Source organism: Pogonomyrmex barbatus, unplaced genomic scaffold (genome assembly GCF_055798465.1).
Source record: "Pogonomyrmex barbatus isolate J1 unplaced genomic scaffold, ASM5579846v1 scaffold13, whole genome shotgun sequence".
In the NCBI taxonomy this organism is placed as follows: domain Eukaryota; kingdom Metazoa; phylum Arthropoda; class Insecta; order Hymenoptera; family Formicidae; genus Pogonomyrmex; species Pogonomyrmex barbatus.
This window is the reverse complement of record NW_028297109.1, coordinates 2,202,851-2,224,311: the sequence shown is the minus strand read 5'-3', so window position 1 is coordinate 2,224,311 and position 21,461 is coordinate 2,202,851. Positions and strand designations below refer to the sequence as shown.

Genomic DNA, 21,461 nt, shown 5'->3' with positions numbered 1-21,461 from the left:
ATCCTTTCTAAAAAAAGGCATGACATTCAATACTTGTATCTTTCGAAATTTCCTCGAAGTTTATTGTTGACGCTTTTCCGTGATGGATTCTCTCGTTGCGTTAATGTTTGTGAATAGCTGTCATTGTATTGATTTCACAGAGGATCATTTTGACAATTGTGTATCAAAAAGTTAAAAATATTATAGTGTAACAGTAGTATAATAGTATTATATTAATTTTTGCTCTTGTGTTAAATAAGATAAATAGCGAAAAAAATAAATAAATAAATTTAAAATCGTTAAAATTAAAGGATATATATTAATAAATTAATAATATAATTATGTAAAATAAAGTTTTATAAATATACACATTTTATTATCTTTAAAACGCTTATGTTTTTAAATTATAATATTACAATTTTAACATAATATTACAATTAATATTACAATTATAATATTACAGATTAATGTAGTTAATGTATTTGAAAATAAGTGGGAATAGTCAAAGATGACGGACCAATCAAAAGTTGTCTTTTCATGGCCAGTGGCTTTGATTACAGTGTCTCTAATCGACCCATAAGTGTCGGTCCACAATAGCTGATTTAAGCTTTAAGAAATTGACCAATTATAATCGAATATGAAAAGAATAATCGACTATGATTGGTCAATTTCTTACGACTTAAAGATTAAATACTTATTGTGGACCGACACTAACTGATCATTTCTTGCTGAAATACGAAGGATCTCCACTTAAGGCCACGTCAGACTAGCGGTTACGCGCCTACGATTGTCGGTTGACGATTCTACTACTACCAATCATATTCACCGTAACCAAGATCTGCTACATTGTGATTGGCTGAAATACAATCATCAACTGACAATTGTAGCCGCGCAACCGCTAGTATGATATGGCCTTAAGTGGAGATCCTTCGTTACATATTAAGCCAGTGGTACACAATGCTTTTTTTCTGCTGGTTTGCTAGCTGGATTCGCGTGTTTGCTGAGCTCTTGTTTTCGATTGGTATATTTTTTAAATCTAAAAGAATATACCAATCAAAGACAAGAGCTCAGCACACAAATTCAGCTAGCAAACCAGCAGGAAAAAAAGCATCGTGTGCTGCTGGCTTTAGAAAACAAGATTGGAATACACCTGCATAGGGTCTCTACTCAGCTTTATTTTGGCGGGCAGATAGAGTACCTAATGTGTCACATGTTACTTGGAGTTATTCTTAAAATTGAAATTTCATGTTAAAATGCGTACATATTTTTAAAATTATATTGTGAATAAAATGTGGTACTTTGTTAAGATATTTGATTAGGATAATTGTTTGTAGATATATTACATTACTGTGCAATTTAAATACTTCTAAAAAATAAATTTGCAAACATGGAGAATTCATGGAATAATACTGCCAGTGGGTTACAAGATTTTGCAAACATTCTAGTTTGTGGAAAATGGTAAATAAACCGATTGATGAGTTTTTATTGTTAAGTAACAATGTTAAGTATATTCGATATTAAGTAATATTATATAAGTAATATTAAGTATACTCGATTACTTCTTTAAATACAGTATATATTTTATATACACTGTATATACACACATTATACATATTATATAATGTTGCTATATTTACAATTTTATACTGAGACAATACATACACACACACACACACACACACACACACACCATACATACATACATACTTAAGTTGTATATTTGTACAGTGGATCCAAACCGATATCTCCCGTAAGACTTACAAATTGTGGGCATTTCTTTTGTCAAGATTGTATTAAGTCTTCAACAAAATGCGTTAAATGTGACATACCAGTACAACCAAGGGAAATAAAGCCTGATTATTTAGTATCCAATCTTATACAGAATATCGATATTATTTCAGATGTTATTGATAAAAGGTTTGATTAGTGTATTTTATTTAATGTAAGTAATACAAGATATAATATAAATATAGATTTCATTTTAGGGATATATGGAATAATTCTACTGATGCTTCAAATGTATCATTGGATAATACAATATCCACAGTACTTCATACACCAAAGAAGCAAAATTATGTACGCAAGAAAAATATAAATAAACCAAATCCCAAAGGAGAAACGCCATTACATGTCGCATGCTTAAAAGTATATAAAAAGCTAATATAATTTATTTAGTTTAAAATCATAATTTACCTGAATTATACTGAATTATTATTTGTTGAATGTTATATAAATTAATTTAAAAAATTAATTTAAAAATTAACAGTTTCTTTAAGAAAATTTTAAGAAGTGATTATTTTATAGAGAAATGCTGAACAAGTTAAATATCTCTTGTGCATTGATGCAGATCCTAATACAAAAGATAATGCTGGTTGGACACCTTTGGTAAAAAAATTATGTAATATTGATAGAAGTAGATGATATAGATCTTTCTCAGTCATAGGATTTTATTTTAAAATGAAAAGATTATTAAACTAAAGTTAGAAATCCTGCTTGATCGAGGAATGCATATCTCTTATTTGTAGATTTAAATATATTTTTGGTTTAAAGATATTTAATCATATATATGTATATATATATATATATATATATATATATATATATGTGTGTGTGTGTGTGTATGTAAATAAATACTATTTTTTTTTGTAAATAAATTATATTTTTCTATTTTGTTGACTTGGATTTATATTATTATGCATAATATTTCAGCAAGAAATGATCAGTTATGGGTGGATTGAAATATGTGAATTACTACTAGCAGGTGGAGCATCACCTAATATGTTAGGTTATAACAACCGAAGACCATTGCACGAAGCTGCTAAACATGACAAAATCGAAATAGCCAAATTATTGTTGCAATATAATGCTGATAAACACTCATATGATCAATATGGCAAAAAGCCTATGTATGTATATATTTTATTATAGCAGAAAAGATTACATTTTAAGAGGGAATAGCAGGGTGACGAAAGATATATTTATTTTTAGCATGTAATTGTACTGTTTATAATTTGAGAGACAATTTAACTTAGAGAATTTGGCAGGAACTAAAAATTTATATTTTACATTTTACAGAATATATTTAAAAAAAGAATTAATTAAAAAATATTAATTTTTGATTGAGATGCAATAAAAAGATATCTTTTTTTAAAAACTTTCACTGTTGATATAACTTTCTTTGATCCTTAGGAACAAATGTAAAACAATTGTGTCATTATAATCTGCATCCTAATATTTATTGCCAGTATTGCAAATCTATAATATAACATGAATTATATATTTTTATTTTCAGTGAATACGAGAACACAATCTTATTCTTAAATAATATAGCTATTGTTTGATCATGGCTTTTTTAAAAATAACAGTTTTTCATAAAATGGCGATTATTTAAAATTGAAATTAAGATTTTTCATTTTTTTGACTGCAAATAAAAACAGTTAAAATATTACAAAAAGCCACAAGAATCGAAGATAAACAATATATTTTAAAATTGTTAAAACGTTAAACTTTCAGATAAAATAAAGTCGATTTTTTTGACTTGTCACCCTGATGTATCTCTTTAAAGATCTATATTTTAAAATATATATATTTTAAAAATTGTACAATCTTGATTTGCTTGTAATATAGAGACTACAGTAAATCAGAAGAAATGCGACAACTTCTGATGGATGTATCACAGCCTCCATCTGAAAAGGTATCAGACCTCAATCAATCGCTAGATAAATCTTTTCATACAGGATGTGATAAATATGTAATTCTTGCATCAAATTTAAAACATGAAAATCAGAAATTGCTTGGTCTTGTAGCTGCAAGACATAAATTCAAAATTTTGACTACATATAGGTACATTTTTTTATATTTTTTTATTTCGTTATTTTTTCTTGTAACTGAATATAGAATATGATATAATTAACTTTTACATTTCAGACCATCTGTTACACATGTGATAGTGGAGGCAAATGAGCAAAATATTACAACATTGACACTTGATGTTTTGTTTGCGATTATTTATGGAAGCTGGCTTCTTAATAGTGAATGTAAGAAGAAATGAAATATTACACATTTACAGCAATTTTTTATGTTATAATTTGATTGTTCAATATTAATAATTTTATTTATATATAAAGTAAAATCATGTTATAAAAATTGTTAAAAAATAAAAATTTAAATGATATAAAATTAATATACAGGAATGAAATATTAATATATACTTTATTTAAAGGGATTCAACTAGCAACGGATATGGATGATGTAGCTACCGTGGATCTTGAATTGTTCGAAATTAACGGCGCGCCAACTTATGGTATCCCAAGGAAAGCGAGACAAAATGCGATATGTCAAAACCCACGCCTATTTAATAATTGTTTCTTTTATTTTGCTTTGCAAGCTAATACAACTTATCATATTGGCGACGTGCGATTAACGAAAGATGATTTAATTCGACTTGTAAAGGAAGGAGAAGGAACAGTACTCACTCGAAAACCAGATCCAGAAGATCTGAAAGATATGTCGCAAGTGATACCTTTTCATACTGCGAATAATGCGTCTCATCCTTTACACAAGTGTACACATTATGTTATATATGTGCCAGGTAAAGGTGAACCGCTTATTAAGTATAATATGCCACATATTAAGACCCTGCCACTTATATGGCTAATTGAATGTATAGAAAAGTTCACTCTTATCGATCCAGCTCACCTAGGGTTATCCTAAGTGGTTAAATGACAATCCAATATATTCTATCTCATATTCAATAATATTCAAAATAACATTAAAATTCTACGTATTATATTATAATAAAATATATATTTACGAACATTTTTTTTAAAGTTTTTTATCATATGTAATGAATTCTCGTGAAAGATATCTTATGTAATGTTTAATATATGGTGAGCAGCAACATTGACTTGTTCACTCGGTACAGCAGTCGGAGAAATGCTTCTCTCATCATGCATCGTCCCCTTCCAGCCGTTAGCAACCGGTCGCGCATCTTATCTCTATCAACTGAACACGTACTGCTTATTATTTTAATTACTATTCTTATCGTTATTAGTGTGAAGCTTTTCTAATTATACATCACTTGTTATCGACATGATATATAGGATTTTAACAGTCCTTATTCAGTCCTTATTCAGCAGAGATAAGACGCGATTTGCTACTAACGGCTAGAGAGAAACAGCGCATAATGAAGAAAGTGTTTCTCGCAGCCGAATGTTCACACATATAATTTGAAAAATGTTATTGAAAAGAACAAATTTATGTATATATATATATAAAGTATGAAATTATTAATAAGATATTTTAATAAGTATTTTAAGGCTTTTTTTTTAAGCTACGGGTATTTCTTTCAAAATTGTATTGTGGTTTGCGGGTTATTATCGTGTAACTAACTATTAATGTGAACATTTTGAATATTCAAATCATTTTATTAGAGCGAGAAGCGTATGTATAGTCAGGTCATCTAATGAAAAGAATTGCAATGTTTACGAAACGTTGACATCGGTGACAACGGTAATTTAAAATAATTATAACTCGCAAATCACAATATCATTTTAATAAATATTAATTATATCTTGATAGAGATGCTATTTTTAAATATTTTAGATATTCATATATCTATTTTTTCCACATAAAATTGAGTGAAAAGAGAAAGCTGATTTTCTTCTTCCCTTCAATAATTTTTATTATTTTCTGCTTCTTAGCGCGAAGTAATTAGTAGATAACTAATGTGCTTTAAGCGCAATTACGAATTAGATTATAATGTTATAAATATTATATTTATTTAATAATTACGTTTGAGCGATTCTTGTGGAAATATTTCAGAAAATTATGCTACGATCGTATGAGACGATGCTATTTTGTGCAAAGTATGATCAATTCTGGAAGAAGATATCGTACGGTATCTCGTACATTTACGGATAAAGTACCGCTAGTCGCGCACAGGCACGTATGCAGACGCGTTGTGCACACGCAGACATGCAGACATGTACACATATTTATACCAGTACAAACGTGCGTGTGTGGAAAGGAAAGAGAGAATGACGGAAGAGCGGCTAGAAAGGAGAACAGGATGAAGAGGGAAAGAGGAAGAAGAGCTTAAAACTGGAGAAAAATAGGAAAAAAAGAAGTGAGATCCGGCCGTGCAGAGGAGAGCGGAAAGATTTAGAAGAAGCGACGAATATGGATTATGACTATGATGTGAACAAATACACGATAATCCAACAAAAATACTTAAATGATTAGTTATCGCGAGAGAAATAAAAATTGCGTACCAAAGAAAGCAGAAACAGATTATCTGATTAGATATTAATATTAAATTTTTTATTTTTTATTTGAATTATGAATGAAATTGTTTTCTCGATTTTTCAGACAAAGGAGAAGAAAAAAAAAGATCAAATTATTTTATTAAGGCGATGGAAGATTAAAGAAAGATTTTTCATAAATGGGATCTTTCATATCATAAATGGGAAAATTGTAATCAGCATTGTGCTTCAAATGATATTCCCAAATATCTTGTGAAGAATTTAGAATTCCTCAATGCTAATTGATATACTAATTAGTATGCCGACTGTATTTTTTTGTAGACGTTATCTATTTTGTGGCTTTAATCTAAGTCACTAATCTCGTTCATTATAAAGCGTAGGAACGAAGAAAGCAACAAAAATCCTAGCTAGCATTGCCCCTGTGAACAACCCTATCCCCCTCTCTTTTATAAAGCCGGTCGAGCGTCATTCTGTCTTGTTACCTTCCGTCTTTTTCTTTCTCTCTATTTCTCTTACTTCCTTGGGCCGCCGCCATGCGAAAGTGGGGATACACACACCCTGACCCACAAGTAGGCCCTGATCTCTACCCAGTCAGTGTCCGTCAAACAAGCCGCGGCAGGCGATGTAGGTCCGTACGATGCAACATTGTGAACGTTGTTGAACTCTCTTGGCGGTAAAGAGAAGTAGTTTGATACGCACGTGATTGAGATCACACGGATAAGACAGTGCCTCAATCTTGGAGACAATTTCTCTCTTTCTTTTCTTTCTCTCTTTATTTTTGTTCTGCTTTTCTGAGCTGAAAAAAAACAAACGAAGACGGTTAGAGGGAGGTTGAAGATGATACTGAGAGCCACCTCCGGGGGCATCGTCCTTCTACTCGCGCTCGTCGGGTTAGTTGGCGGACAGGATGATGATTCCTTGGCTAGCACCTTCCTGTCAGGTAAGAATTGTTTTTATGATTGACTGGAATATTACAAGAGAGTCAAGAAATGTCTTATACAAAATTGATAGAGAGATCAGCAAATGATACAGTTGAGTCAATCTTTCTCATCAATTTATTTCACATAGCCTGTTATTTAAATTTAAAATGTTATCGAGCCTTTAGTATTAGATTTCAAGCCTTTAGCATTAAAGATTTAATATTAAAATTGACTTAAAAGATGATATTATATTAGGAAGATAGTATTGGTAAATGCATCAAAGAGTCAGCTTCTTAAAAATTTATCACCAAGGAAGTTTTATCATGTATAATTTTATAATCTCTTATTCTCTTATCTCTTTATAATCATATACTGCGAGTTACTGAAAAATGAAGTGAAAATGATGTTTGACTCATAAAAATTTACATTCAATAAAATGCCACATCATGCCTGATAAAAAATAAAATATTATGTAATAATTATATGAGTATTTTATTGATTGTCACATATATCCATAAATGATATATATATTTTCATTGTTTTATTTATGTAAAATTATTATTTTGTAGTATTTCTAAAGGAGTTATAAATTTACATAATTCCATTTAATGGAAAATATATAAAATTCTAATTGCACCAATTACTTATTGTTAAATGAATTTATTATGATACAGTCCAATAACTAACAGTAACATTATAATTTTATACAATTTTCTCCTCGATAATATAACTGTTACATACATGTGTTACGTTATACTTACATTGTTGAGTGGAAAACAGTTACATTAATATAATGTTACTGTTAGTTAATGTTTACTGAGAAGAGATTTCCAGGACAATTTATATATGTATATATATTATAATTTATATAATGTATAATATATAATAATAATTATAATTTATATATGTATGCGCGCGATCAAATATTATTAAGCATACTATATATAATATAACATTAAATATACAACATACTCGCAAACTACAAATATAAAAATAATATTACATTATTAAATGTCTAGTGAGATGAAACGTTTGTTCAGGTCAGAATTTCATCTCTAAGTTTTGTTAAGTGGTTTTGAATCGATTTCGTTTTTCTTTCTTTGAGTTTGTAGCGATGTAATTTTTGTATATGCAATGCACGTAATATACGGTCGGCAAAAAGTTACCTGGTAGCAGTGGCTTCGAGAAATAGAAATTCGCGTGCGACGATATATGCGGCGCACGCTTTTATACGTAGAATCTGGAAGGATACGACTGTTCCACTTTTAGGAGTCGTGCTATGCGGATGATGATCAATTCGCTGGCGGTAACAAGGCCGCCGTTAAGCTTAAAAACTAGGAAGCGACACGCTCGTCTTCGTTCCAATCATTCTAGGCTATAATTTTACCTTTTACTTAATTTGTTTATTATTCATAGATATTATTCAGAGCTGTGGATATCCGGTCAGCCTGATTTTTCGCTACCGTTATACAATAAACAAAATTAATCATTACCGTCTTTATTTAAAAGACGCATATATTATACATAACTACATGCATGAAAATCATAATTCTCTGTTTTTTAAGATACCATATCAAGTATCCTCATTATCATAAGGCATTTAAAATTGATCAAAAACGTCGGATAATTTTGTATCTCTCCAGCCATGTAGGAGAATTCTTAAAAAATCATCTAGTTTTTATCTGAATATTTATTGTTTTCCAGATACTAGTCATGAAATTATAACTATATTTAATGTCAAAAATGTAAAATGTAAAAATAAACTTTTTGAATTCTGCTCAAATATAAAAATTTATCATCAGGGAAGACGAGTGCGAAAGATACGCAAGACTGATTGCTTAAAGTATGCGGATTTCCTGAGACATGGCGAGTAAAATGTTTATCAAAATCCTAATTAAGACGTGTATATTCAATTAAATTTATGCGTGTACGGTCTGATATGAAAGATATAAAGTAATTGTACAGAGTGATAGGTTCTTAACTTAATAATACATACTTGCGAATATCTCAAAAGTCGATTAAAACTGGTTACATTTTATGTTTTTACATAAAACAGCTTTTGTATATTGAAGTGATAACGAGAGAATTATGAATATAAATAATGAATTAATTTTACATGTATATATACAGACATATATAATAAATAATATTAACACATACACACTCGTACATACACATCTACGCCCACTACCGTATGCAAGCAGCACTCACACAGGATTACAGGATGTCCTATTTTATTTCTGACAGTCAAATATCTGCAATATATATTGCGGAATTTTAGAAAAAAAATTAATTGGTAAAAATTATAGGATCTCAAAGAGGCTATATTTGGACATAATTATAATAATTATTATTAACATTTGCAAATGGAATTACTATAAATATTTTTTTATCATTAATTTTTATCACTAATTTTTTAAATAGAATTATAAATTTCTTATTATGTAATATGATTTTTTTTAATTAATCTGGATATCGAATTCTTATAATATTTATGTAATATATTTTTTCTAAAATCCCGCGATTTCAGATATTTGATATTAAAAATAAAATGGCACATTGCATATGTGCGTGCGTGGTGTGTGTGTGTGTGTGTGTGTGTGTGTGTGTGTGTGTGTGTGTGTGTGTGTGTGTGTGTGTGTGTGTGTGTGTGTGTGTGTGTGTGTGTGGTGCGTGCGTGCGTGCGTGCGTGCGTGTGTGCGTGTAAAATTAATTTTATTTAACATAATTTTTTTCATGAAACTTTATAAATCATATATTCATTTCTTTTGTTTAAATTTTTTTATCTGACTTTTTTTAGATTATTTTCAATCACCTGTCGGTATATGTATATAATATATCGATCTAGCGAAGTGGTTTCTTTTTAAATACATCGTCTGGTTTCCTTTAACTTCTCGTTATTTTATTTTATTAAAAATCACAGTTATGAGATATTAGATATTATTATTGATAGTTTCTGATTTTAGAAAACTTATGAAATTTTGAAAAGTGTATACTCTATAGACATTTTTATTGTTTTCCGTTAACCTTAGTTATTAGTATGTTTTTTATTTTTTTAATTTGTGATTCAATTTAGATATTAACATTGAATAGAGATAGATAGAATAATAATATTTTTTATGATTTATGAACAATCAAATTTTTGTTATTTTACAACTGTTATATTTTCACGAAAATAAAATGAATATAATGTTATTTTTTTCGTTATTTTCATGAACATTTTTATTTGTTTATACATCACTATCTTTTTTCTCATACTCTTTTTTTTTATTTTTTATTTTCATAAAAACGTTAAAAAATCGTGGTAAAAAATCTGATATTTCATGCAAATTAGAACAGTTGTTTCTTATAGTGCATTATTATTGATATAAACATTTTTTCTTGGATTCTTAGTTTCTCAGCGTGGAACTTGCATTCGAAGCATAATGATAATGAATTCGAAGGATAATGATCAGTTTCGTGACTATGCGAATATAATTTGCATAATTGTCCAACTCACTGTCCAAAATCGAATCGCACGTTAGACAGAACACGTGCGATGCTGAAGACAACTATATACGCGGTCCGAGTCGAACCGCTCATTAACTACCGTTATGTTTGTTTGGTCCGTTATGCCTACCAAAGTGAAATAGCCATCGAGGAAGACGGGTATTATCTGTACAAATTTTTAAATGGAATCATGTGGCATATCGCGTATGCTGAATCGCGGTGCTTATCACTTTTGCATATTTTCATAAGTAACGCTAGTAACATTAATATGCAATTGTACAAGGCATTAGGGAGAATTAATAAGGAGAATTAATAATATAAAATTATCTCTGTAAGTGCTCACGCGGATGTGAAAATTGTAAACATATATTTAATTCAATAATTGAATTTATATAATTTAGGCATATTAGATGATTATTCTACTAATTTAACAATTAGAACAATCTACATATTAAAGAATGAGAAAGATTAATAAATGTAATTTAAAAAGTACATAAAATATAAAATACTGAAAATATGCATTTTTAATGCCTATAATTCTTAAATTCTTAACATCTATAATTTTTAAATTCTTAAATTCTTATCTTTTTTCAGAAAGATAATAAATTTAAAAGAGTATAATGTGAAGACAATTTAAAATTTTTAAATTTAGAAAATTTAGATTTTAGGAGAAAGATTTAAAAATTTTAGGTATTATGTAGGAAAAAAACTTGTAAGAAATGCTAGAAAATAATGTATATAGAAATGAGAATTATATTTATTTTTCTATTTTTTTTAAAGATTAAGAATCTTTTAACATGCTTGATTGTTTTTATTTACAAGTTGTTCTGTAATGATCAAAGAAATCGAAAGATTATCCCTAATAGTTACGGCTCGGTTATCTCTCTGCAACCATATTGAATTATGACGTTTCTTGCGTCATGTAGCTTTATCTTGTATTTTTAAAAACCTTAAAAACATGATATTTTCCTATTCTTAAAACTTGTAAAAAATCCGAAAGTCCGAAAGTAAGATATCTGTCCAATAAATCACATAAAAGTGTAAAATAAATCTTGAACTAATGGTACACTGCTTAGCTATCAGAAATTATCAGATCTATCACTAGATCTAGTTGTTTCTGATAGCTGAGCAGTGACCATTATTTCAAGAATGATTTTACACTTTTACGTGATTTATTGGATAGATATCTTACTTTCTGGTATTTTTTTACAAGTTTTAAGAATACGAAAATATGTTTTTAAGGGAAAAATACAAAATAAAACTATACGACGCAAGAAACTTTTTACATGTTATTTCTCGCCTTTGACGTCACAACCCATATCGCGCCGCGAGAGAACCAAGCCTTAAATGCGCGTCAACATGACAAATCTCTGATTATCTTGAGAACAATAGGCCAGTTTTACCATCTCTATTAACTTTATAGGTCGATTAAATTTAAGAATTGCTAAAATTTAGAACTGTTTATATTATTTTGTTTTTCTTGCTTATTTTACAAATTATGATTTATTTATGTGAAATATAATACTTTTTACTTTTAAATAAAATAATATTTTTAATTAAGATAATTAAGAAATTAGATTAAAGGTGATTAATATTAAGTTTTGCAATTCTTATATAGTAAGATCAGTCCAAGACTTTAAAAAAAAATATTAAACAAAATTTAAAAGGTTTTTCAAGGTTTTTCAAACTATATGATTGTGATATGTTTCATTCACAAATGGCACATTATGGACATTAATGGACATTATTGATATATTTTTTTATGGTTACTATTTTTTTAAAGAAAATTATAATATAATTATATAATTTTTATATATAATATAAATATATATATATATATATATATATATATATATATATAAATATATATAATATTATATTACATTTATATTATATATAAAATATATAATTATTTGCGACGTATTTTTACTTTGTAGTATTAATTTGATTAATCTACATAAAGTGTAACACATGAGTCGTTATATGCATTAATAATCATTTTTAGTTTGTATAAAAATGGAAGTTGATAGGATACATATTGTTATTGCTTTTTTGTTTCATCAATGCAACTACTGAGGCGATTAGAATGATTTGTGAAACTTATGGTGAGGGAACGAAAACCGAAAAATTCATGTCGATAGTGATTTCGATGCTTTAGAAGAAGTAATTTTTATTTAAAAGACAAGGAACATTATAGATGAGAGGAGGAGATAAATTCGGATGAATTGAAAGCGTTGCTTGCTGAAAGATGCAATTCAATCGACAACTCGCGAGAAGGCTGCGCATTCATTAAAACACCATAATTCGACATTTACATGGGAAATGGGAAAAATTCTGGAGGAAAATTCTGGGTTTTACAAGAACAATGTTAGCATGTCGTGAAATATAATCTGATAAATGAATGGCTCTAGCTTATTGATTCGTTTCCCACGTTTGTCAAGATCAAGTTCAGATATTTTTGACTATTTTTTTGTAAGAGTAGTCGCCAATGGGATTACGTATGCAAGCATTCCGGCCGTTCGTTGACGGTACCCCCACGCGCGGTATCTGTAAGCGATATACAGTTACAATTAACGATGTCGGTAGCGGTAATAGTTGTAATTTCGTAAGAGACTTTCCTCCAGTTCTTTGCTGACGCGAGATATGAAGTAATATTATCGTCTGCGGTTAACACGCCAGGTTTATCCTGGCCGGCGTCTCAGCATACTTTGAATCGATTAAATTTCCTTTCTTCGAGATTCTTCCAAGTCAGGTCTGACCGATTCGGGATTTGGGACCGTTACGAAGAATTGTTCAGAAGAGCGCTGTCACCACTTATCTGTGTGCCCTCATAACTTTTATAATAAATTTACCTAAGATAAATCTGTTTATCTTTTTTTTTATAATTGTTAGAATATATATATTTATAATACAATATGTGTGAAGTTTGAACTTTAAGAAAATTATATGTTCGTATTAATCTGAACATTCGGTTCAAATACAATTTATAAATTCTATATGAATCATACAACATGAATTAGTTACTTAAATAATCTGTACTAATTGAAATTCAATCTGAAAATATGTTATAAAATTATACATTATTCTATATTGATTTATCAAATTTATAATTATATTATAAATAGCAAATACTTTTTGTAATGTATTTTGTGAAACAGAACGTATAGTTTCATTGACAAGATACATTTAACTAAATTATAATTTTCAAGAATTATACCCTACAATCTTGCAAGTAAATCTAAATATGACATGTTTAAAGATTGATTGATATGATATGATTTATGTATACAGGTTTCTTAAATTCTCTAACCAGTACAGCGAAGATTGCCGACTGTCCGGGCGTATGTGTACATGCGTTAGCGACATTGATGTGCGACGACGTTCTTGAGGATGTGCAGTGTCCTGCAACAAGTATGCGATGCTGTCTGCAGGATCCAATAAATAGTACTGGCTCATCCTCCGAGAATGCGATCGACGATGAAGAGCCAACCTCGACTATATCTACGACCGTCAAGACCACGACGATTTCTACGACGACACCCGCAACAACCACCACGATGCTTAGTACGTCAACTTCCTTCACTTCAGCAAAAACTACACCGGTATGTTTAGCAGATTTGGAATTGGAGAAAATAAGCTAGGTTGACATGTTGAAAACTGCTCTAGAAAGTTATTGCTAGAAATCAAGAGGAAATATATCGTCGTCGATAGGTTTATGGTGGATCGCGAAGATGATTGTTTTGAATCATTTGATAATTGTTTTGACCTAAAATTTCATTTATAAATAAAAATAATTGTCTTTTTGTTCTCTTCTTTCTATCATTAATTTAAAACTATATATACAAAAATCTTATCAAAGATGATATATTTTCTTTGTATTTTATTGCCATATTTAGCGTATAAATTGTATTCAAAAATATTTTTTTGTTTTATAGGAAAGCTACAACGAGACGAGTGAAAAGTCATCAAGTACGTAAACATTTTGCATAAAATATATTTCTTCATTGTAAGATATTCCATTTTAAATCAATATATTCGAATTTTAAATGAAATTTTAAATGAAATTAAAATATGATGCATATTATACTTTGTATTTGAACATGTAGCGACTATTTCGTGAATGATTGCGATGTTATGCATTCTTCCTATTTAAAAAATATTATTGACAATTACATAATATGTTTGAAGACAACATTTTACACGTTTTAGATAATTTAGATACATTCAGAAACAAGTATGGTCTCGCGATTATTTTATCTACGATCCTTACCTAAATATTAATTTGCAATGCCATATCATACAACATTTCTTTCACATTGTTATTCGGTATATTTATATTATATCAAATTTTGTATTAAATAGCATTTATTTTTTGATGTTTTAATTCTATTCGCGTCGATCACCTAAGTGATCATCTATTAGTCAAATTGAAATAATAAACGTTTATTTTCAGTGAAAACTTGTTCGGGCATTTGCATGGCCGAAAGAATCGCTGATTATTGCGATGCTGTATTGATAATAGATACTCTCTGCAAGCCGGGCTATAAGTGTTGCGTGTCCAGAGATGCTTTTGGGGATTCTCCACCACCTGAGCTTTTAGTGATTGATCGCTTGAATTCTTCCCGTTACGACGAGAAGAACGGTAGCGGAGCCTCTAGCAAAATCTCATCCCCATTGACAACAACCCGACCAAACACATCGTTGTCAACGAGTATTTCCGCGACTGCAACCACAATCGCAACGACAATGACAACGATGGCAACAACGACAGTTGCTACCAGACAGCCGTCAACGGCTGCGACAACAATAAGACCAAAACCAATACCGTTCAAACAATGTAAGGGAGAGTGCACGAGTGGTTTGTCTGCTCTCTTCTGCGATAACATCGATGGAGATGCGGATTGTCCCGCCGATGGATCTGTATTGACAGTCTGCTGCATCAATGAACCACCACCGCAAAAAGCGGTAATGAAATTTGATATTTAACGCGTGAATCACGACTATTTTATCTAAAAATATATCACTCGTGCACATGTCAAATGTGTTCAAAAAAATTATTTTGAGGCTATTTAGAAGTTTAAAGATTGTCAAATTTTTCTTATAAATTTGTAGGATAATTATTAGCATTGACTAATTATCAATTTAATAGCATGAAATATTGTATTTGAAAATTTCAGCTTTGACAGCTAAAACTTTTAAAGCGTTTCAAAATCGAGGAATAATTGGCGCTTGATTTAGCAGCATAAAGATAAAATGTATAAAATTTATAGAAAGTTATCATAAGATTAAACATAAGATTAAACATAAGATTTTTGTCGATTATCGAAAATGCCAATATTTATTTATTATTAAGTAATACTATAATTTGGCGAGATTACTTCAAACTTGTTTGCAGTAGTATGAGATATATCGCCTTGCTTAGGAAACGACGACAGTCCGGCCGTCCACGAAGGCTCCTCAACCGAAGCTACCGCCATGTCCTGGTTTTTGTTTATTAACTCTTATGGCGGCTTTTTGCGAACGGCCAAATGTGATCATAGCGAAAACATCAACCTGTCAATCTGGTTCCATTTGTTGTGATAATACAAAGAGTCCTCCTCAGGTAATTAATTTTTGACTAATTTTCATTATAATATTTGAAACATAAGTGATTGTATAGTAATCAATTTGTAAGCAAATTATGCAATCAACAAAATATTTATTTATAATTTTCTTTAACTCTTTGCAATTCTATGTCGAGCTAATTATAAACTTTTGACATAATACTTTGAATATATATATAATTCTCCAAGCATTCAAATTGACTAGTAATTATTAGGTGTACAAAAAAGTTCTGAGCTTTTTTTTGTAAAATTCAATCTTTATTCAAAAACAAACAAAAAAATATTAATCAGCGAAATATTCCCCGTTTGCATCAATGACCTTTTGCCATCTTTCGGGTAGCTTGCGAATTCCTTGATGATAGAAGCTCACCGGCTTCGAAGCGATAAAATCATCAATGCATTATCTCTTCAAATCTCACGAAATGTGTATCAGCCAAATGATGCTGCAGCGGAATAGATAGTAATCGGAAGGCGCCATGTCTGGGTTATACGCCGCGTGCGGGAGAAGTTCTCAGCCTAACGCAAAGATATGGTCCTGAGTCGCTTTCGCAACATGTGGTCGAGCATTGTCATGAAGCAAGATCACTTTACAACGTCCTTGGCCAGTAAATGGCCTCTTTTCTTCTAATACATCGCTCAAATTGGTCAATTGTTGTTGGTAGCGGTCTGCCGTGATTGTTTCATCCGACTGTAACAACTCGTAATACAACACACCTTTCCAATCCCACCAGATACAGAGCAAAATCTTCTTGGCGTGGATATTGGGCTTTGACGTCGATGTCGAAGGTTGACCAGGGTCAACTCATGATTTTCTACGTTTAGGGTTATCACAAAGAATCCACTTTTCATCGCCTGTAATGATTTTGTGCAAAAAATCTTTTTTCCGGAACTTTGAAAGCAAAGTGAGTGCAGTGTCACGCCGATGATTTTTGTTGTCTTCGGACAATTCATGCGGAACCCATCTGCCTTCCTTCTGAACCTTTCATCATATGTAAACGTACAGAAATGGTTTGCTGCGTAACGCTGTAAGTCATACTACATGTAAAAGATGATATCAAAAATTTCGCCAAGGAGATTTCAGTCTTGAAGATGAAAGTCTTGAAGCTGCCAAGCTGTTCTGCAAGCTCCTTTTCAGTTTGCGCAGAGTTTATATCCAGCAGTGCTTGCAATTCGTCCGTTTCAATCTTTTGAGGGCGTCCAGCATGCGGTTCATCTTCAAGACTAAAATCTCCTTGTCGAAATTTTTGATACCATCTTTTACATGTAGTATGACTTACAGTGTTCTCTTCATATGCAGCACAAATCATGCAGTGGCTTCAGCAGCATTTTTCTTCAGATGAAACGTGAAGTGGATGGAAAATCGAATATGCTTTTTTGTTATTGCCATCGTGAACACTACTGATTTTTGAGGTTATGTGCATCAAACGCCAAACCGTATGGCATTTTAGAAGGCCAAATGTCAACGCTTTAAAACCGAAAAAGAGCGGGAAGATATATAAAATTTAAATTGTTATTTCGGTTGTATGAAATCTAAAGCTCAGAACTTTTTTGTACACCTAATATAATCGACAAATTATGTTTTTAGAACCTCTTTAAATTCTTTGATTTAACTGATAAAATTAGGGACAAAATATTTGATCGTTCATTTGCAAGATATAATTTAAATAATAAAGGTCTTTCTTTAAATTCGTTCAAACTTTTTTCAAACTTTCTTCCTGCTATGGGGTATTATTTCAAGAGAGATGACTCTTTCTATAATTTCTTTACAATATTTAGACGTCGAGACCAAGGCCGAGACCTACCCCACGACCGCCGATGACAGTGTCATTGCCACCAGATCCGCGCCCGGATTGTCCTGGTTCTTGTATCGTATCTTATTTGTCATTCACCTGTTTCAGTAAGTAGCGATCATGCGAGGAATGCGTGCCTTTCGCAGACGATTTCTTCTGTTTATTCGTACGTTTGCAGGAAACGCCGAGTTAACAAACCTGTTCAAATGTAAGAAGCAGGGACATCAATGCTGCGCGCCGAAATCTCTGATAAGAGAATTTCACGGGGGAAATTCTACAGAATCAGTTCTGATGAACAGGAATGATACGTTCCATGTCACTTTGCGACCCTACACTACTCCGCTCGCTACATCGTGTAAGTAATGAAATCTATCGTTTGCAAAATAAAATTATAAAGATTATGAAAATTGCCAAGTTAAGTTAAAGTTGGCTAAATTACTTGGTAAACTAGAATTTGTGTACGTTACGCTAAATAATCAATTTTACAGATGAGACGACTGTCACCACTACCACTGCCAGAAGTCCGGTATATAGCAAATATGTCTGCGGCGTGAAGGGAACTTCGCGTGGTCCAATTCAGGCGCGAAGTTCCGAAAGAGTAGCGCGGGTAGTAGGCGGTGAGGATGCGGATGCCAATGAATGGTGTTGGCAGGTTGCTTTGATAAATTCTCTGAATCAGTACCTATGTGGAGGCGCATTGATAGGAACACAATGGGTTCTTACCGCAGCGCATTGTGTCACAAAGTAAGTAAATGTTATCCATTGCATGCGTAATGTCTATGGTCTCTTGTGCGAAGAACAAGTCAGAAAACCGAGAAAAGCATGCAAAAGCTCTTGTTTCCAGTATTGTGAGATCCGGCGACGCGATCTACGTGAGGGTAGGCGATCATGATCTCACTCGTAAATATGGAAGTCCTGGCGCTCAAACTTTACGTGTCGCGACGACGTATATCCATCACAATCATAATAGCCAGACGCTTGACAACGATATTGCTCTACTGAAACTTCACGGTCAAGCCGAACTGAAGGATGGAGTTTGCTTGGTTTGCTTACCCGCACGGGGTGTCAGTCACACAGCTGGCAAAAGATGTACAGTTACCGGTTATGGATATATGGGAGAAGGTAAATTATATTTTCATTATTATCATAAATTATGTGATATTACGTATTTCTTTTTTTGGAGAAATGAATATTGGAATAAACATTTATATTTCATTTTTTACTCAACAATTAATGTTTCATAGCTGGACCTATACCACTTCGAGTACGTGAAGCGGAGATACCGATTGTCAGCGATGCTGAATGTATAAGGAAAGTGAACGCTGTGACTGAGAAAATTTTTATTCTACCGGCCAGCAGTTTTTGCGCTGGTGGAGAACAGGGAAATGACGCATGTCAGGTATATTTGTTTTTATCAAGAACACATATATGTTTAATAACATATTAAAGCACATCAATGCGTAAATTAATTCGATGCAGATTGAATCATTTATATTGAAACTGTCATTCTTTTTGCATTGCAATCCAATAGTTGGCGAAAAAGCTAAACTGAAGTTATAGAAAATAATGGAGTTTGTTTTGATAATTAAGTTTATGTTATTTGATAACCATAAATAAAGTTTGTATTTTGTAAAAAGGCATCGAATTAATTTATAAATCTAATATTAGTTGTTCTCGAAAATATCTTGTTTGATGAAAAGTTAGTCATACTGTCAATGTTTAGGGCGATGGTGGAGGTCCTCTGGTATGCCAAGATGACGGCTTCTACGAACTAGCCGGACTGGTTTCCTGGGGATTCGGTTGTGGACGTCAGAATGTCCCGGGAGTGTATGTAAAAGTTTCCTCGTACATCGGATGGATAAATCAGATCATATCAGTGAATAATCTTTAGTTTATTCCTTGGATATGACGAGCAAATACGTTTAATCTGCATACGTTTATTTATTGATGGAATGTTGTAGTACCTTTACGCACTTGATGATACTTGATGCATTATATTAATAGAAAATAATGTGACAAAAAGATTGTATTTGTATAGAGATAAACTCAAAATTGACTATACTAGATATCTATAAATTATCGCTTTCTTTCACTGACAGAATCTGTGAAATATTCTAAGACGAAAACTCTTGTATGAAAATGTTGAGATTTAATAGTTTTTGAGTGAAAATCATTTAAACTTGACTAATCTGTTACGAAACATTTGCAAATTTATGTCTATATCACAAGTAATCCCTTTTTTATAAAATGTTTTAAAATTCGCAGCATGTTTTGATAACATCATTTTTTAATAGTGCAAATAGTCATCTCCGTTATATTTTTGCTTACTAAACATGTTGCATTTAATTGACTTTTGAAAGCGCGATTTGATTCTTTGACATTAATTTTTTTCCGTACTTTTGTTGAATGTGCCATCAAGTGCGTATATCTTATTTTAGATAATAAAATAATAAAGAGATTTTTCTACGTGACACATGCTTTTTATAAATATATGATCCGATTATTGTTGATTAATTAATAATAGAGAAAAGATATGTGCGTGTTATTTATTTATGTTGAATCATGTAAAGCAGATAAAAATTAATTTTGTGAACATTTTTCGATCATTTTTCAAACGAATGATTAATTTATCATTGTGGAAAAGAATGTTTTATAAGTAGAATAATATATTGTTAGTAATAAGTTGCGTGTGCATTAGTATTGATATTTAATTATATTTACTCGTCAAATTGGCTTTATGTTTATCGTTGAAAGTTTCAAAGTTTTATATTCTGTTCTCTCATTTCTTGGAGAGTCTTGAATATATGATCATTTTCTGCTTTGTATATTATCGCGTTATTCATAAGTTGTCTGCTGTATTTATATTTAGAATTTTTTGTCGAATTCAACCGCTAGTAGATTGTATATCTTGATATCAAATTTAGCAATTAAGTACAGAGAATATATATACTTTAAGCCATTCAAAATTATTATTCGATGATTGCGAGTCTTGAATGAGCAAATTCAGATAAAGATTAAAACAATTGTATAGAAATACAGATTATAGTATTTTAGAATTCAGCTTTTAATTATTCAATTCTCCTATGACTGATTAACATATATTTATATATTCGAATTCGATGGTAAAAATTAATACATCGAATTCGAATAAATTCTCTCATTCTAAGTTATTAGGTTTAATAATTCATTTGCTTCATTTGCGACAACATTAAAATATTTAATATATGACTTTAAATGATTATATGAAATTCTATACAACATTTACAACGCAACATTTACAAAGTTATCATATCAAATGATTTTCAAGTTTTTTTAAAGAATTCGTGTTGCATATATAGGATTTCAGAATTATAAACAGATTTAATTTGATATAGAATTGATATAGAATTTATTAAATATATAGAATTGATATAGAAT

General features: G+C 30.8%; 2 protein-coding genes and 1 long non-coding RNA gene across 4 annotated transcripts; 2 read left to right on the top strand and 1 right to left on the bottom strand.

The window, feature by feature from the left end:
- Nucleotides 1-932: 932 nt before the first annotated feature.
- On the top strand, nt 933-9,321 carry LOC105423265 (BRCA1-associated RING domain protein 1). Of its 2 annotated transcripts, XM_089072497.1 has the most exons (10): nt 933-1,236; nt 1,314-1,437; nt 1,708-1,896; nt 1,965-2,124; nt 2,284-2,364; nt 2,689-2,885; nt 3,607-3,822; nt 3,907-4,016; nt 4,202-4,570; nt 5,803-9,321. In XM_089072497.1, the coding sequence occupies exons 2-10, from the start codon at nt 1,367-1,369 to the stop codon at nt 5,823-5,825; spliced, it is 1,416 nt and encodes a 471-aa protein (XP_088928623.1). In that variant the 5' UTR covers nt 933-1,236; nt 1,314-1,366; the 3' UTR covers nt 5,826-9,321. The 2 variants fall into 2 exon arrangements, with proteins under 2 accessions (XP_088928623.1, XP_088928622.1); XM_089072496.1 differs by lacking the exon at nt 5,803-9,321 and having other exon boundaries at nt 934-1,236; nt 4,202-5,631.
- On the top strand, nt 7,053-21,140 carry mas (trypsin-like serine protease domain-containing protein masquerade). Its single transcript, XM_011632921.3, has 11 exons — nt 7,053-7,182; nt 13,943-14,253; nt 14,587-14,620; nt 15,105-15,616; nt 16,074-16,253; nt 18,031-18,151; nt 18,223-18,399; nt 18,533-18,788; nt 18,889-19,166; nt 19,289-19,443; nt 19,768-21,140. The coding sequence occupies exons 1-11, from the start codon at nt 7,080-7,082 to the stop codon at nt 19,933-19,935; spliced, it is 2,295 nt and encodes a 764-aa protein (XP_011631223.2). The 5' UTR covers nt 7,053-7,079; the 3' UTR covers nt 19,936-21,140.
- Nucleotides 16,491-17,900, bottom strand: LOC148937552 (uncharacterized). The gene is made up of 2 exons (XR_016138305.1): nt 17,532-17,900; nt 16,491-17,277 (listed from the first exon to the last, which is right to left on the bottom strand). It is a non-coding gene; the product is annotated as an uncharacterized LOC148937552 (long non-coding RNA).
- Nucleotides 21,141-21,461: the final 321 nt, after the last annotated feature.

Bases quoted from the DNA above. Each gene is read 5' to 3' on its own strand.
- mas (XM_011632921.3), top strand. From the start codon at position 7,080: ATGATACTGAGAGCCACCTCCGGGGGCATCGTCCTTCTACTCGCGCTC. The intron at 14,254-14,586 runs GTATGTTTAGCA...TTTGTTTTATAG, and splicing joins CTTCAGCAAAAACTACACCG to GAAAGCTACAACGAGACGAG. The intron at 18,789-18,888 runs GTAAGTAAATGT...TCTTGTTTCCAG, and splicing joins GCAGCGCATTGTGTCACAAA to TATTGTGAGATCCGGCGACG.
- LOC105423265 (XM_089072496.1), top strand. From the start codon at position 1,367: ATGGAGAATTCATGGAATAATACTGCCAGTGGGTTACAAGATTTTGCA. The intron at 2,125-2,283 runs GTATATAAAAAG...ATTATTTTATAG, and splicing joins TACATGTCGCATGCTTAAAA to AGAAATGCTGAACAAGTTAA. The intron at 3,823-3,906 runs GTACATTTTTTT...TTTACATTTCAG, and splicing joins AAAATTTTGACTACATATAG to ACCATCTGTTACACATGTGA.